This window comes from Semicossyphus pulcher, unplaced genomic scaffold (assembly GCF_022749685.1).
Source record: "Semicossyphus pulcher isolate SPU_LCO1_2020_fin unplaced genomic scaffold, fSemPul1.0.p SCAF_21, whole genome shotgun sequence".
Classification (NCBI taxonomy): Eukaryota; Metazoa; Chordata; class Actinopteri; order Labriformes; family Labridae; genus Semicossyphus; species Semicossyphus pulcher.
In genome coordinates, this window is record NW_027211695.1 from 3,915,722 (window position 1) to 3,934,450 (window position 18,729).

The 18,729-nt window shown below is 42.5% G+C and overlaps 1 protein-coding gene across 10 annotated transcripts in view; it reads left to right on the top strand.

The window, feature by feature from the left end:
• nrxn2b (neurexin 2b) overlaps positions 1–18,729 on the top strand; it is a 699,408-nt gene that overhangs the window by 343,242 nt on the left and 337,437 nt on the right. For 9 of the 10 annotated variants that reach the window (XM_069671763.1, XM_069671756.1, XM_069671757.1 and 6 more), the window contains 2 exons: positions 1,059–1,232; positions 8,894–9,013. In XM_069671763.1, coding sequence (XP_069527864.1) covers positions 1,059–1,232; positions 8,894–9,013 — 294 coding nt within the window. The remainder of the gene's footprint in view (positions 1–1,058; positions 1,233–8,893; positions 9,014–18,729) is intronic. The other variant, XM_069671760.1, reaches the window with a different exon arrangement.

Genomic DNA, 18,729 nt, shown 5'->3' on the forward strand with positions numbered 1-18,729 from the left:
ACTCAGTCTGAGGGCAGAATAATTATTGGCAATATGTAAATCTTTGTTTTGATTTAAGGCTTTTTATTTGTATTTTATGATTAAACTAATCTGTGCGCATCAATAGTTTTAATTTTTGTCCTGAATTTTGCTTGAAAAGTTAAGAGAATCTTCTCATAACTATATTTGACCGGATTATGAGGTTTGTACTGATGCTGTGTACACAGAGAAAGTAGGCCTTACCTGCACCCCTGAGTATTGATATGAGACTTTTTGCCTGGCGCCCAATTTTGTTACCTTTAGCACCTTAAGGCTTTACATTTTTCTGTGATACAATGTGGAAAAGCATAGACTTAATTATACGCTGTGGTGGCTGTTTACTAGACCTCCAGTGTACTTCTGTAAATACTGCATGAGCAGTAGTCATGAGATTATTAAACCATCCAGTTGCTGTGTAGACTGAGGCAAAATGATGCCCCACGGGTATAAAAAAGCTCAAATCAATATATATAAATTCTTTGTATGACTAATAAATGCTGTGTGCTCTGTTAGAGTTGAGGTCTGAGCTTAGCAGCATTGTCCATTTCTAACCCGGTGATACTCCATTGAGCGATGCTGCATTTTTAATATCAGGATATTTTTATTGTTATGTCCAGCAGAGGTCCATTTGTACTATCATAAATATTTATTGACTGACCAACTTTGATTACAGTAAATCTCCTGCTCAGAGCAGCAGCAATAAAAGCAAAATGATTATTTATCGTGATGACGGGAGGACCGCAGCATCAAGACTGTTTCTTCAAACTGACTCCGCCTCTTTCTGTTTGCTTTGTTTTGATGTTGAACTGCTGTTTTATGATCTCATAATTAGATATGTTCATCATAACCTCTGTGAAGTCTAAAATGAAAGTTGTTACTGTCTGAAAGTCTTTAATTCTCCTCATTTGAAAATAATTTATTTATATGAACATGCCACTGATTATTTTCAGTGCATCATGTAAGTGGTGAACGCCATGCACAAAATATATCCATAAATCATTAAATTTCTTAAACGTGCTTTCTTTGTGTTCACGTTGCAGGAGAGCTGTACATCGGTGGCGTGATAAAGAACATGTACAGCAATCTGCCCAAGCTGATTGCGTCCCGGGACGGGTACCAGGGCTGTCTGGCCTCCGTGGACCTGAATGGGAGACTCCCCGACCTGATCGCAGATGCTCTCCACAGGGTGGGTCAGGTGGAACGTGGCTGCGATGGTGAGTTGGCGGGGGAGGGGAAGCCTCCATCACATACACACCTTGTCAAATGTAGTGTTGGACATCCCAAAATGGCTTCGTTCATTTATCTCATGTTCAAAGATAAATTACAATTCTCTCTACGGTGAATCAACAGGCATCAGATGGCATTGATTTCAAGTGGTTGTGTTATCATCCAGAGTTTAATCCAATGTTCTTCTTATTAGTGATGATAAACTCTCACAGAGAACGCCAAATATTCATTGATTTCTCAGCAAGCTTGGCTTAGTTTGAAAGGACGACTGATAATTATTAAGAGTGCTCTTCAGGAGTGGGGTTGGATTCGGTTTTTATGAGCAATTTAATTTCATTCTGTCATTTAGTCTACTTCAGGTCCTATTTGCATGTTGTGAGCTACAAAACATTCTGTTAAAGTGATGTTCATCTGAAAGCTCACATTTCAAAGCAACATTTTTATGCCCCACGTTTGCGCTACGATTTAAAGAGCCACTGTACCTTTTTCTTTTTGTCATTTTCACCCATAAATTCACCCTTCGCTAAGTCCCTCCCCCCTTGGTTACTGTTGCTACGACTGTCAAGCTTTCGCGCCGGCATGTAAATATGCCGTTTTCAACTATAACAGTGAGAGATGTTCCACGGGAAATAATAGCACATTACTGGAAAAATAGTTCCAAATATCAGAGAGTGTTGAGAACGAAGAGGATGTTAAGATCGAGGCGAAAGCTCACTGGTCCCAATGCGAGCGTCAGGCACCCCACGTCTTCACAATTCATGCGAAGGACAATCATATACAGGGACAACAATGTTCTTGCACAGCAGGCTGAGTCAATATATTGTTTTATTTTAAGCTATGACTCCCTATAACTTTCATTATCTAACATGTTTTAGCCCATTGCTAGCAAACCTAAATTATCCCACTATCCTCCCGCACCTAGTTACGGTTGCTAACGTAGGATTGGACAGTGGCTGAAGGGTCAGCTGATCTGTTCTGCTCCATTGCAGAACCACAGAACTGTTGATAAAGACACAACAAAACAGGAATTTAGTGCATCTGTATGTGGCTGATATTCCCTGATACACACCAGAAACCCCGTCCAAACTGCCGCAGCTCAGGGTAGTCTTTACAATCTAAGCTCCTCTGTATATCCACTCTATGGCCCCATAAAACCTGCATGAGGGAAGCATCTCTCCCCTCTAATGTTCTCGTCAGTGGGGCTAATCTCAGGGACACCCCGCCCTCATTGGCTTTTGCCTCATCAATCTTTCATTTGTCGTGTTTTTACCTCTGCTGTGCGCGGGTTCGCCACCGCGTCTCCGGCTGCATGGCTCCGCTGGCTGGTACTTAATCCTGAGTATAGCAGTGGATTTTTACTGTAGCTTTTCCCCTTTCACACACCCTACTCTTTACCCCCCCTGCCACTGTGTCTCAATGGCGTGCTGAGTGTTGGAGAGCACAGACTTGATTTCCCAGAGGGCTTCACTGGCCGACTCGGTGCAGCACTGATCCAGGTTTTTTCTCTTCCCCCTCCATCCCTCCTCTCCTGCCATCCAGCCTTATTACCTGCCCACAGTTAAACGCCACAATTACTTTGCTCCAAACACAGTTTAAAACTGCATTAAGCTATCATATTGACTCCCTCAGGCAAAAGAAATGGATGCTAATATTAGTTAATGATTGCATGTGCCAGGGAGCTGAGCGGTTGTAATTGACCAGTCTTGGAAGGATGGACCTCTCTGACAAATAATAATAGCCTGACCCTGAGGCCGGCAGATTTGCATACCCCCTCATGATATTACAAGAATACATCAAAAAACAGATTTACCTCGTCCAATCTACAATAATCAAATTCAGAATATTACTCCTTACAGAAGAGCCAATCGCTGACATCAGATCTGTTAAATTACAATGTTTGTATCTGATAGTTTACGAGTGTTGATTGACCTTCTCCGACAACAACAACAGTCTGGTTCCAAATCTGAATTCCTAGGTACCACAAGCAAGTACAACAAACACATTTACCCTCTTTTCCAGGGAATGGAAGGCTACCAAAGTCCTGACCGACTTGGTTCTGAGGTCATTGTTAGCTCGTGGACTGGGGGGAAATGGGAGTACAGAGTGGTCATAGGTGGCTGCTGCCAGTCCCTCTGGACCAGAGGCCAAACAAACAAAGGGCAGAACATTGAGTTTGTTCTTGTAACTCTCTACTGACTCAGCTTTACAGCAACAAAAGAACAAGACGGGGAAAGAGGAAGGAGACCGAGGCTGAGAGAGTTGAAGAACAGGTGCACAAACTGTGTTGCTGACTCACAGGAGCTCAACAGGGGAGGCGCACGGAAATGAGGCCAAAAACTGTAGAAAGAAAATCTTTATAAAACAATACATGGTGGTATTAGTTCTTTTAGCACTTTCCAAGACTGATAAAAGAGAAACAAAATATATTGTGAAGATTATATCAAAATTGTCTCCTTTCTAGCACCATTAAAAAAATCCGTCCATCCATTTTCTTCCACCTACTCGGGGCCAGGTTCATAGAGGCAGCAGGCTAACCAAGTTCCTCCAGATGTCCTCCCCAAGCAACATTTTTTAGCTCCCCCTGAGGGTTCCAGAGGGGTTCCCAGGCCAGATATGATAATATAATATATAATATAATAAGTAATCCCCCCAGCGTGTTGTGGGTGTAACATGGCGTCTTCTACCAATTGGACCTGCCCAAAAAACCTCCAAAGGAAGGCCCCCACAAGGCATCATTATCAGAAGCCTGAACCATCTCCGCTGATTCCTTTCGATGTGATTAACCATGACTCTTCTTGGAGCTCCCACTAGATGTCTGAGCTGCTTACCCCCATCTCTAAGGCTGAATCCTGCCACCTGGCAGCGGAGACTCTTTCAGGAGGCTTGTACCCGCAAACATCGTGCTGCTAAGGCCTCGATTGAACTGCTGTTTTTTGCGGGACAGGCATCTTTCTCCAGCTGTTTTCTGAAGGCAGGTCTCACGTGTCAGACATGTGGAGCTGTCGTGTTTTTGCAGAAGCGCTGTGAAGGCGTTGAGTTCAAACCACTCAAACTCAGAGGAGAAAAATGCCTGATATCATTGCTGTTTTTTTCCCCATTTTCTATTCAGATGCTAGACCCAAAGATTGACAACAGATTCTCAAACTGTCCCTGTTTATCCTAAAATAAGTCTTGAATGTACGGAAGCCCTAAGCGGACATGCATCCATACATTTTATGTACTGTGTTTTCACATGATAACGAGTATTTTCCGTGGTTTTTACTTTGTTTGACGGAATATTTTATTCTGGCAATCTAGAAAACAAAATAATAGGCAAGTTAATGACGTAAGTTAAGCCTATTTTTCTATTTGTTTTGTGCTTTTGCAACTCTGGGGATACGAGTTGTGACCATCTGACGTTGCGGTGGTGCAGCGTGGTTATCTTGTGGTAACGTAAGTAATTCGAGATCTTGAGAAAACTGGAAATTACTCGTTATCACGTGAAAACGAGTAAATAAAATGTATGGATGCATGTCTGCTTAGGGCTTCCATATAAACGGACCATCATCCAGACAAATATCCTGGATCGGCCGGTGGTTGTACTTCCCCTAACCTCTCTTTCTGAGAGCACTATTTGGGAACAACCAAAGATCAGAAGCGAGAGCAAGTGCTTTCTGTCTTTGTAGTTTTATAGAGATGTTTAGAATTCTAGCTCACCAAAAAAAAGATGCAGATCCATCAGTTTACTTCACAGCAAAATCACACTTACGCTCTGATTGGTTGTTGCATTGGAACTATTCTTTAAAAGCAGTAAGTGTAGACTTCAGCAGTAAAGTGTCACATCTCGCAGGTTGCAAAACTCGTTGTGTGATCAGTCCTGAAGTGAGCAGATGTTTCTGCTGTAGCCCAGCTGTTCGACGTAAACACAGGTGACGGCAGCGCGGGAGCTGACATGTGTGTTGACTTTGCATTTTTACAGTGACGATAGCATTATTTGCTTCCTATATTGTTGACGGCTTTCCCGAACACTCGGAGCAAACGCGGCAGATGGAGAGCAACGCTCCAACAAACCCAAGGCACCCGAACAGGTTTCTCAGGCAGGTAGAGTTTTGGCCAATCGATGGCTGAAGGAAGCGAGAGGAAGTGATTACATGACTTGGTTATTAATTATGACAATGTGCTTAATTAGCTCCTCAAGGGAACTTTTTATTAGGGAGTAATTAATGGGGCAATTAGCATGTTTAGGAAGTACTAACAGAACAAGCTGAAAGAAAGGAATTGACATTGTATTGAAGAGGACATTTTGGAGGGGAAACTAAAAGCTCACACGGATTGTACTTTATTTTCTAATTTGTTTATTATTTATTTTCTGCAGGTTTTCGGGGGTCTTTTTTAATTGGGCCATTTGTAAATGGCACAGTAAGATGTCTGTTTATCTAAGCGGAAACAAATTAGTCTGGCACTGAACCATGGGTCTTTGGAAATGTTTGTGTTTAATTGAGATTTTAATGAGAATCCCCACCACCAGCGACACGACAGCCACATCACACACTTATTTTTAGACCAATTCATGCCTGTGACTTGATCTGCATCCTAATCTTAATGCTATCAGTCGGCTTTGTCCCCGTCTCATTTTGAGAACAATCATTGAAATCAGGTTTTGTTTGGAAGAAAGCCAATGATTATCTTCTATTTCTATCAGTCAAATTAACTCCCAATAATAGGAGGCGACAAAGGCAGACTCTTGAATTATATTGTACATCATGTCTGCTCATGTGACAAAGCCTGCTGGGTCACTAGTATGTGTAATCTGAAGTGGAAATATGAGTTTTCAAAGCAGTCTCTGCCATTACCCATCTGAATAAGTGGCTGGAATTCCTCTGAGAAATTACAACAGTGGAGCTTCTAATTGACAATTTAAAATGTCTTCAGCCATCCATGACAGGCGGAGGAGAGAGAGAGAGAGAGAGAGAGCGCCCCCCACACTCCCTGCAAAAACACACACACGCACGCGCAAACATAAACTGAGATATACTGGAGATGCTAAACACAAACTGACTCGAGCACAACTAATTTACAAGCCAATTGTGCTCCTAGCCTGGCAATTACACCAGGTTTCAACCTTGAATTAATGTCACATTTAATCGTGATACATTCCTAAGCAGCATTAATCAAATCACTTGTTCCTTCTTTCAGACGAGCGCTGGACTTCACTTCTAGATATTTTGTCTTTTTACACAAATTCAAAAGATGTGTTTCATCTTTGATTGATGCTGGTAAACAAAGCTTCAACAACACAATTAAAGACTAGACTCAGCATTTTTTAACCATGCCTTAAAGCTGCAGTCAGGTGTCCATATTAGGGATGCACGATATTTTCGGCATTATCAGTATCTGCATATTATGGCTTGAAAATGACATACTGGCATCGGCACAGCGCTTTAATTCTACCTAAATGCTCGATGATTCCCTAAAAAACCATTAGCTAAGTGCGAGTGTGCGCGCGCACTGCCTGCGCAAAGTTAGCAACAATATACAAATAAAGACTAAAAAGTCCAAATCTCGAGCCAATGAATATGAGTTAAACAACTTTCACAACTCTTAACTAGCTAGCTCACATTCTTGTCATTTAACCGGACTTAACATCAAACATGCCGAAAATACACTCAGAGTGTAACATAAACGCATTCATGGACGCACACCCAATTAAAAGAGTCCGTCGGCGATCACTGATGTTTCTGTAGGCGGTGCAGTAAACAAGTCCGGGCCTGTCTCCCTCACTGCCATGTTTCGGGGGGATGCTGCATTCAGGTGCGCTCAGAAACGTGAGTGATCACACACGTGACCTTTTGTACAATGCCTCTTCCGTCAAGCGTGAAGAAAAGTGCAAGATGTCTGCGGTATGGCAGCTTTTGGCCACTACAATAAGAGTAGGCATGATATCAATTCCACTACAGAGGAGACTTGATGTTCTCTACAATTAGGTGGAAAAAAACTTAATAATATAGGCTATCGGTTTCGAAAAGGGTTGAAAAATATCGGCATATCGGCAAAAAATCCAATATCGTGCATCCCTAGTCCACACTGAAACTAGTTGTGTATGCTGTAATCCTCCCTCCTGTGCGTAAAAGCCATTAAAACATCCTTCCTAGTGCACTTTCAGTGTAGCTGATGGAGGACAAACAGGCAAAGTTTATCTAAAGCTAATCTGAGGCTTTAACCGTCTTAGTTAACCAAATCAACAGAATATCCTTCAAAGTTAAACTCTTTTTTGTTAAGAACTGTGTTCCTCTCTCTGAAAACTGTGTCCCCATTGAGCAGCAGTGAGAGGCTTTAAACAAAAGAGGGAATATTTTCTTGGAAAGGGGTTGTTGCTTTGTAAGATTCCCACTTAATTTGTCAGACTTGGACAGTTGAAACCCCGTGAGAGCATCAGATAAATCTTTAAATACAGTTTTGCACAGAATAGATCTTTTTTTCTCTCTTATCACTTACACTGGAAGCATAATAGAAAGAGATGTTTTAATGGCCAATATGAGCAGGAAGTACATTTATATGAAGGGAACCCGATTTTAGTGTTCACTGGTTACCTGGCTGTAGTTCTAGTCACATCCAGAGCGTTCCCCTATCACACATCATACTCTTATTCTTATTCCAGCCTGGGGCTTATGTTTTTACCCACACCATCCCGGCCGCGGACATCACCAGAGTCACAAACTATTTTTCAGTAGTAGTAGAAGACGACAGGTTAGCTAACATTTTTAACTGGAATTCTCTGCAGCTAACATTAGCGGTCGCTCTTACCTGTAAATTCTTTGAATTAGATGTCGAGTTCTTTGGATAACGACAGCATTTACACAGCTGGAAGGCAGAACTTCCTTTAACTCTCCTTTGAAGGCAGATGTTGGCGAAATTTCCACAAGGTGATGCATGTTTTTCACCACAGGCCATGGCAGCCACAGACTGTCGATGGCAACTTTGAGGAGCGGTGTTGTGAGACTTGTGTGTCGTGACGTGTCGTAATGTGTGCACGCAGGTGCGTGGTATTATCAGAGACGGTCTGACGGACGGTTTAGAAATGAGACGCCAGATGTTATAGATCTTGTCATCTTCATTTTCAAATGTATTCTAAAATTGTAATCCTGCTAGAAATCAATTTTTAATAAATATATCTGTAATCTAATTACCTCTTTTTTTCTGTAGCTGTTACTTGTATTCTGTTCCCCCCCAGCCTACATCTATCAGATATTCGGGCCCCAACTTCAAAGTTGAGAGGCTTCTTCAACTGGACTGTTATCTGTTCACATTTCCGTTAGAGAAACTAATAAGCTAAATTGTTGCAGATGATAGCCGATGGATGCGTACAGCACCTTAATAGCTCAATACAAAGACTGTTTCCCTGCATTCAACCAAAGAACGCTTAAACATAATTGGCCGATACTAGTCTGACTACAAAAAGAACAATTCGAACACAAAGATTCTGCATTCATACGCTGGTGTCTTTTGAAAAGACATAATTTAGAGAGCTTTGAAATATCTCCATTTGATATGGTAATTCTTTAACAATCAGTTTCTGTCTCACGCAGCTAGCATAAAGAAGAGCATGGACATCCCGACCCATTTCTGGTTGCTAAAAATACTATAAATTGTTCTTCGGTTATGCCCTCAGGACCCAGTACCACCTGTACGGAGGAGTCTTGCTACCATCAGGGGGTGTGTCTCCAGCAGTGGGAGGGCTTCACCTGCGACTGCACCATGACGTCCTATGGAGGTTCATTCTGCAACGACCGTAAGTGAAACCTTTTTAACAGCGTCCTTGGTGAGACTGTGTATGGCTGGAGCGAGTGGTTTGTTTGTTGATATTGGTAGCTGGTGCTAGGACTTAAGCTGCTGCTCTTTAATTGCTTCTGAAGCTGATGACATGTTTGCACCTCCGCACACCAAAATACATCGCCTTGTACAGCGTTTGCACGACACTCAACATTCACATCTCGTTTAATATTCTGTTGCTAACATGTTATCCATAGCAACACCTTGGATGGTAAAACTCTGAGTTCACTGTGGTGTTGGCTTGTCAGCTCCCGAGGCACTGCTAAAGCTCATGCTGTGAGGAGAAATAGTGATTTTTAGTCTCGTGTACCGGCTATGTGGCCTCCTGCTGAGCGACTGGCAGGGTGGGAGTTCCGGAAGGAGAGTATGCAGAGAGGGAGCGAGGTAGATTTACTCCAGGTGAGTTGTTTGTTTGTAAGCGTTTCTTTATAGGTTGTCAGAATATATTGATTGTTTTATGGAAGTGGCTGATTATTTTGTTGTGTAGTGTTTTGAAGCTAGATTTTGGTGTGATCTAGTTGCATTGGAATGACTCCATCTTAACCAGAATGTTTATTGACTCTGAAATCACCCTGTGGAAAAGAAATGATCTTGATTTATTGTATAAGCAATCCGGCTGTGAGGTTTGATTGACTCGCTGTTTTCCATTGTGTCAGAATAAGCTGAGCTTCAGTGCTAGTGGAAGAATGTACTCTGTGTTGCTGAGTGTTGGGTTACATCAGGTGAAGCTGCACTGGGGACTGTCTGGCTTCAGGAGCAGGCTGTTCTCACTCCTAACTCCTCAGATACAGCAGCTTGGTCAGAGGCCTAACGCATCAAAAAAATGAAGCTGTAGGAACTCCTGCATCATTTCTAAATACTGTCTTCTAAATGCTTGTTGATTAGATTTAGCTTTGAAGTCGGGTGATGTAGTATAAAGAGAGCAAAGTGGCTTGACTGGTTAGTTACTTAATTATAGGACTCCAAATAAGTAAAAATTCGAAAGACACTAAAGTCAAAGCCGACAGTTCCACTCTTTATTTCATCTGCTGCTGCAGTTTAAAACCATTCATAAGAGACGGGACGATTACTATCTCTCTGCACAATGACTATTTCAAGTCAGCGCTGACCCAAACTGACTGTTTGTGGAAAGCTAGGAACTGTGATCAGTCAATCAGACAACACAAGGCATCCGGGCTAAGTGGCTAAGTGCACTGCTAACAGTTATAATCACAGAAACATGGATAAATAATAACAACAACACATCGAGTGTTGCATTTATTTTTTGAGTTTTTGAGAGACGATCACACTGACCAGCTGTCTGAAAAGAAAATGCAGGGCTTCAAAGATATTAAAGAAACAGTAAAAGATGCACTCTGATTTTATTCAACATTTATATAATACATGTTTATACAACATTGCAGATGTTAGGGGATCAATATTTTGAATATTAAAGATGAGTTTGGTGACGTGCTTGACTTCACACGTGCAAGGAACTTGAGGGACCGATAAAACTGCAACTATTTTGCAACTTTAAACACCTGTCATGATTGTTTACCATCCAAAAGTCATAAAATGTGAAACGTTAGTCGGCAAGTTTTATTTTGAAAATATATCCAAATGTTGCTTATTGATTATCGCTTAACTATTATTGCACATGCCAAACGAAGGGAAACCCTAAATCGTCATATTTTAAAACGCAGGGCCACAGACCAAGCTGTTGTCAATAGCAGAAACTTTACATTGTTTTACACAATTGAATTATATTATATTAATAAAATGTATTAAAACTGTAAAGCTCTGTTTCAATGTATCTTTCTGTGCAGTGTGTAAGAGTGTAGCAGAGCTCAGCCTGGTAACACAGTGTATTTATAATTAGCATTCAGCTCTCCTCACTGGCTTGATTTAAACAGGGGCACAGGCAGGGCGACAGGCTAATAGACTTGTTTGCACTAGTCTTTCTTTGCTTATTATGTGGTGGGTGCTGAATTAAGCTGCGTCGCCCTCACCTTCCGTTCTTTAAGCCACCCTATGTTTCATTTGTGTTGGCGTTTACGTTTGATTGTTGTTGCCCTTGTTATGTTGCCTGCCATGTTAGCTGCGCAGCATACGAGCAGGCTTTGACAGTAAGGTGATGATTAGCAAGTTGCTCCTTTGGCTCCAGCGAGGATAAGGCGTGAACGGCTCTTTTCGCCGTGACAGCCGCGCCGAGATAAGCAAGCGAGTTCCCTCGCTCCTTGAGAGTAGAGAGCGAATGATGAAGGGAGGAGAGGAGAGAGGTGCTGAATCTTGCATTGGTGTTGCCGCCTGTGGGGAGCGTTAGCGGCTTTGCTGTCTTGGTTTCAAAGTTGACAGGTAGAAGTGTGTGGCACCGGGGAGCATGCCAACATGTGTTCTGTGGAGAGATGTGTGTCTGTTTGGAGAGAGTGTTGGATGGAGGAAAGGGCCTCAGCAGCAGCCTGAACAAAAAAAACATACAGTCACTTTCATTAAAATCTATAAGATAATCTTCACTGACACCGGCTCTTTAATCATTTGTCTGAACACACAGTACCAGTATTATGAGTTCATTGGCTGCTGTTTAAAGCCCACTCTTCCCTCCCTTTCGTCTTTTTGGAACCTGTGTGATGTTTTCTCGTTGAGGGGTTGACACACTTTAGTATAACACACTTTTAGTGGACGTACTCTGATGGGGCGCAATTGCCCCAAAGGATTATGTTGCAGCCAGCCGGCGGAGGCCATCAACTGGACTGATTCCAAAAGTTTTTGTTCCTATGACTCATTTCGACACCCAAATTTGTAAAAATAAAGCCCAGGTTTGAAAATACCGAACTTCTCCTTTAAACCTACATTCCAAAATAAGATGCAAGGAATAACTACTGTCAGAATTCCTTCAAAATAAAACCACTTGATTGAACTAACAGCTGGAATAAATGAATATGTACATACAGTGTGTTATACAACGGTATGTCAGCCTCTTTAACGCTATAGCTGTTTTCTATTCCAGCACCTTCTTTCCTTCCTCGCAGCAGCTGCACTTCTTCAGACCTTCCCTTCTTCTCTCTTCATTTTCTGCCAACTTGAATATTTGGAAAAAACACTTTTCATCTCTTGACCCCGAGAGCCCGCCTCGACTTTACCTTTTGGCTCCTTCTCTTCATCCGATTCTCTTTCTTCTCCTTGCGTTTCCATATTTCTCGTCATACAAGAAGCCGAGTATCCTTGAGCCTTTTCCGGGCTCACACAATACACTGATTCAACATTTTTCTGCACTCGGGAACCTTTCTGGGAAACTTCCTTGCGCCGACTGTGAAAACCAAGGTAGGATTAATTATACTGGGTAGCATTTTTAATTTTGTATGTAACTGATCTTCCAGGTCGGGAGGTCTTGCATCTTTTTCTCCACCCAGGATGAAATAGCTTTCCTCTTTCCCTCGTCATGTGCCCTTGATCTTTTCCCTTCATATGTGACATGGTTAGCTTTGAATAGGGTTTAATTCCTTGTAGGTTTCTCCATGTAATTACCTTCCTGTGGCCACAGAAATGAATTAGCTCGTACCCTACTTTCCTGCGCCTGCATTCATAACGAGCACGAGCCCGGAACAAACAGGTGTATGGGTGGCAGCTCTTTGTAGCTTTTGTGAAAGGTGTTGGATGCATGTCATCAAAAGACGGGACAAAAATAGGCCCAGCGAAATGAATCAAAAAGAAGCTGCCGTGTGATGATCTCACTCTTTATCTCTCCCTCAGCAGCCGTCCTGTAACAAATTTAGTTCATACATGCAGTCCACACACCTTTTTATGCACACCTGCCAGGCACATGCTTCTGCCTTACATGCTTTCTCACAGGCATTCACACTCTTCCTCCTTCATGTTACACAAAAGCAATAAGAAGCTTATTTTAATTTTATTTTGAAAGACAAATGAAGAACTTGCTAATGCTGTAAAGCTAATTTAGAAGAAATTAGCATATTTATCCTCCCAATGTTGCTCGCATTGCTGTTTGTGGACGGCCTTCTTTAATGGCAAAGTTAGATAAACATAGCGGCCTTTAGTGTATCAGTGTCTATGAATGTAAGGATTATATGCTGCTCTAAAAACAAATAGTGTGATGTGGGTGGCTGAAGTTTGGGGGTTTGATGACAGACTGCTACAGTCACATGCTAAAGAGTCCTTAGGCAAGACACTGAACCCCAGATTGCTCTCGATGGCATAGCCATCAGGTATGAATGTGTACAGATACTGATTGCAGATTGGCACTTTTTGCCATCAGTGTGTGGATGTCTGTGTGAATGGGTGAATGTGACCAGTAGTGTAAAAGTGCTTTGAGTGGTCTGAAGACTAGAAAAGCGCTATGTAAGTGCCGTCCATTTATGAAACAGACTGGTCAAAACGCTCACAGGTTACACATGCACAGTTATATACTGGTGAGTCTGAGGAGGGCCTTTTAATTTCAATACTATATATTTATTTATTTATGAACTAGACCATTTTATTTAATATTTATTTTTCATTTAAAGCTCCTGTGAGGAGTTTGTAGCTGGTTATGAAACAGACTGAAATTAATTCTGGTTACTCCCTATGAGCTACAAAAGCAAACCACACCATCAGCAACAAGACTGATTATCTCTATATAGTTATATTTAATGCCTGTAACCACTGCCGGGGGGGGTAGGTGTCAAATAAGGGAATTAACTTTGCACTACCAAATTCTAAATTTTTCACTGCAAAGATTCACAGCGACTGATGCGTTTGAATGTTAAAAAGAAAGCAGGGTGAGATTTTTAGTTTTAGAAACACTTCTTACACACGTACAGGACAAGATCAGCAAAGAGATAAGAGGGACCACTTTGTCCACAGGGGGCGCCAAAATCAACACAAACCCAAAGTTGTTTTATTCTTTTATTTTCCCTTTTGCTTGTATTGTTACTGAAGAGATTTAACGGACTTTAGGCGGTCCTCCTGCTTATTTTATTCTTTATTCTATTCTCTACTTATTCTTTTATTTGCTTCTCTTAATATCTCCACATTTAATCTCCTACTTTTACAGAGAGGATTTTTATACGGCCCTCCTATGACACCGAAACATACGACCTTAATGACACTCTAATCGTGCTGCTTGAAGTGGAAAACATTGTTCAGCAGAGAAAAGATGAAGTGTAATTTCCTCTGTTTATGCAGAGAGTCATTTGTTTCACTCTGGGTGGAAAGGTTGTCAAAATTATTGACACAGCAGTTATTATTTATGAATGCAGAATCACGCTTGAATGGGGGAGATAGGGCACGCAGACAAAAGGTTCAATTGTGCCGCATTTTTCCACATTGACATCTCAGACGAGATAAACCGAGGTAATTTGTCTCTATTGACTTTTTATTACCTGTTGGACGTCAGCCAGTCGTGTTTGCTACCTTTGATGTGGTGGAGGTTGAGTCCCTTACCTAAGCTGCAGAAGAGACTTCATCAAACCAGGGATAAAATGTAGTTCTTTGCACGTTTGATGTATGGGTATGGGTATATATAACAGTATGGGTGAATAATGCCTGGCACACATGACGATATATAGTCACAGATTTAGCAGTTTTGCTCTTATAGTATGTGGAGAGCAACTATTACGCCAAAACAGCACCACACACTAACAGACTCATCCACCAATGACCAGAGTCCGACTCTCACAACTGGAAATCTTGCAGAACTCTCGTGGTGAACGGAGACTTTACTATAAACAAACATGGCGGACGACAGGCAGGAAGAATTAGCGATGAAAGTTATTTTTTCCTCCTGAATTTTCTGTAAAAAGTCCAAAAACTAAGTGTGGATGAAGTGGTGGAGACGGCATGAACATGGGCTGTACTTTATGCTCCCTGTTTGCTTTTGTTGCCATGGCTGCGGTTGTTGTGCTTCCTTCTTCAGTCAGCTTGCTTCCCAATTGGCTGTCGTTTCGTTCCACGTGACGATCCACAGACTGCATGCTCAGCTGTCATCGGGGTTCCCCCCACACAACAGGATAACGGATCATAAATGTGTAATATTCCGAGCCTTCCGAGCATATCGGGGGAAGTAGAAACACTCTTAACATCCCTCACAGCACAGGAACATCTGACAAGATAATCTTTAGAACCAACAAAAAATCAAGACTTTACTTGGCCTAAAATCGGCCTGATAATCTTTTAGTGTGTATCCGCTTAAAAAGCTAATGTTGAAATTATTGAATCCCATTTATGCTTCACGGTCTTATTGTCACATACATTTCTAACTACTGTTACACAGGCTTCTAAACTCATGTACTGTAATAAATGATTTCATCTAAGAATCCTTATGAATTCAGTCACACTGTAAAGTGTCCAGATCGGACGGCAGGAGAAAAACAAGCTGATTTGTTAAGAAGCAGGAAGTAACAGGAGATTATTACGGTCGTATCCGCTCGCTTTGATGCTGTCGGTGTGGTCATGCTCCCGTCGGAGCACATGTGGATTTCTTTCAGGCATTATTTAAAGCTCCCGTGTTCTTGTCCTCCCCTCTCTGCGTCATCAAATATTCATATGTTTGTTTTTTTAAGACGTATTGTTTTATTCATTTCAAATAGGTTTGCCGTAGGGGCATCCACTAATGGTTAACAATGGGTGTAAGTTGTTTCTTTTTAATAGTGTATTAAAATATTTTCTAATTAGTCTTTACAGTTGAAATATATTCATAGGGAAAAAATGGACCCTGCAAAAATGCATTTGTTGCAAATTGTTTCTAACAATCCTTCCTGCAGAACGAGATTGAGTTTTTTATTTGACGTGCATATTTACTTACGGCCTAAATCTATTTTTAAGAGCTTCCTCACAGCCATCCCTGCGGTTTAAAACCAATTTTGTCATATTTCCCCCATGTCTGACTCACACTGAACTGTACTCTATTTTTTCCACTGGCATTGCTTATTTATGAGGGTCCACCTGACATGGAAGATCCCAGCAGTGTGATTGGCAGAAAGTTTATATTGAATGTGATCACTATAAGCCAGCGTTCACACTGTCGCCGGTCACCCGTGCAGAACGGGGAAGCTGCACACGCTCACTTCTGCTGAATACATTTGTCATGTTCCCGTGTAGCGTTCCCCGCCGAGCGATGCGACAGTTCAAACCGCTGTGGCTGGATCTGTTTGTGTTTTTGAAGTAATTCAGAGGCTCCGGTCCCGGCGGAGCAGCTCCCATTTTGTGGAATAGTATTGTTTGCACCTTTTCAGTGACCCCGTCTGTTGGTCAGTTTGCTCTGACAGGCCTGCGGTGCTGCACTCTGGAGAGGCCGGCGAGCTCGAAGGAAAGAGCTGGTACAAATAAAATTCCTCCTTTCTGCACACACAAGGACTTTATCTTGGCAGACACATTTCAGCACAAGTACAATCAAATAGTATTTTGTGTATCCCCTCCTAAAGCATCTTTTCTGTTCTCATTAGCGGTGGATACACCTGGCGCTGTAACAGCGGAAAAACACATCACTTCCCATCTGAGCTGGAGGTGGTTGCAAATACTGTACCACTATGTTCATGCACACATGCATTTAACGAACAACAGAAAGGGAGAGGCTTGTCTTATTCCCCCTCTTACACACACACACTAGAGAGCATTTGTTATTCAGCAGCAGCCCGCGGTGATTGACTGGTCTATTTGTCTCTGCGTAGCGTATAAGTGGGCCACTTGGTATTCTGCCTTATTCATCTGGAACCAACTCAGACAGAGATGCTGTGTAAGTGCGTGCAGTACGAGGGCTTTTGTTTCTGTCTCAGCTCCTCTCGTTCCCTGTTTGCGCGAGCAGGAGAGAGAGCGACCAAACAAGACGGAGAGGAGGATGCTGGGAGGAAAAGGGGGCCGCGTCTGTGCAATTCTTTGTTTAACTGTATGCAATCGCAGGGCGTTGGCACAACATGTGCATGTGTACAATGAATCCAGCTGCTGGTGCATAGTGCTGTCAGCCATACTAATTGAGTGCAGAGTGCCAGTGTGTTTGCAGCAGTGCTGATTCCCATCTGCCTCCTCTCACAATTCATTGTCTCTACTTCTTTTTTCTTCCACTGTTCCCCTCAGCATTTAATAGGTGCAAATGTGATACCTTTATTTTGAAACTCTGTTGAATGCAAAGGTGTGCTTCTGGCTGTTAAAATGTCCTTCCGTAGAAAATACAGCTTTATGTTTGAGCTACATTTACCACAACCTTTCATTCATGCCACAGCGGCCAGAGCATTAAGTGAATTGACTACAACACTTCTGAAGGAGTGAGTGCATCGCTAAGTGTTGTACTCCCTGCTTTTGCTAGCCTACTGTTAATGCTTGATAGGCTTGATGGCTTTCACCAGGCCTTGGTCACGCCTATCCCCTTCTTGCAATCTCCCCTTCACCGAACTTTAATGAAACCAGATTACAGAAACGCATTCGCTCTCATCCTATCCAGCCGCTCCGCAGGTGATCATTTGCTCGGTGCGTCACTGGAAATGCAGAAAAAGGGAGGAAGAAAAGGTAAAATAATAATTTAGATGGAAAATCAAAGATGGCTTCTGCACTCCCGAGCCAAATAGCCTCATGAATCCAGCCTTAGTGTGTGTTACGCACTTGGTTGAGGCTTAACATCGATTGCGTGGCTGTGTGTTGTGATGAAGGTCACACCGGCTTCAACACGCACTCAGAGCTCAACACAGCGTGGATCAGGACAGACTTAAGGGGAGGCTTTAGCCCTCTCAGATTCCCATCACCAGCTGAAGTCACTCAGCCCAAACTCAGGAGGAATGAGTAAGCGGAGCTGCGAACCTCTCCTCAAAGCCCCTGATCCAATAAAGGAAATCAACTGTTTTCACCCAAGAGGCCTTCTGGGAGAAAGACAAGCATGGTCGTGCATAAAAGCAAACCCGTGGACGGTCTCTGTTTAGCGTTTTTTTTTTTTGGCTCATATTCTCCAATCTGATTTTTGTTGATTGTTGTTATTCACTCCTCCCACCTCTTCTGCGGCTCCCATCTCCTCTCTGCGCTGTTTGCAAGCCAACCCCGAAGAGCTGCTGTCCAGACCTGGCAATTAACCGCCGACTCATTAGGCTCGGAAACGCAGTGTGAATCCGGAATAATTACTTGGCTCGCTTTATTTAATGCCCACAAAACGAGAACCCTCTCTTCTTCTCCGTCGTGGGCTGCTTCTTTAAAATGAGATGGAGGGAGACCGAAGAGGTCGCAGCTATCTTCCAGTTTGCAGACACTGCGAGCGAAAGCAAAGGCGCGGGAATGAGAGGATGGATGCAAAGCAGGGGAAAGAAGAGAGCGCGAGTAGGGGATGAAATAATGTTTGGGCATGCAAAGGCAATTTTGGCTCCAGTAAAAGGGGGGCAGCATTAAGCACATAGGACTTCAGAAGTCAGCATGTCAAGAGCTTGAAGGGAATTGGTTGAGGTTGGAAGGCCATATTCTGAGTCCTGTAGTGCTGAGGGCAGAAGGTGGAGGTGAGAGCTTGGCTCAACATATGGCTTGGAAAGTGTTTTTCACCGCTATTAATTGAAATTCTTAGTCATTGTGCCAGTTGGCAAGAGCATCCAGACAGTACTTATGCAGCATATAGTAAAACAAGGTGGAAACATCTCTCCTGGAACATTTACACCACTTGTTCAGTAATGAGAACAGTTATTTAAAGCCTCTTAAAGTGCTAATCTCGAAGATCTCAGTTTTCCGCGATAA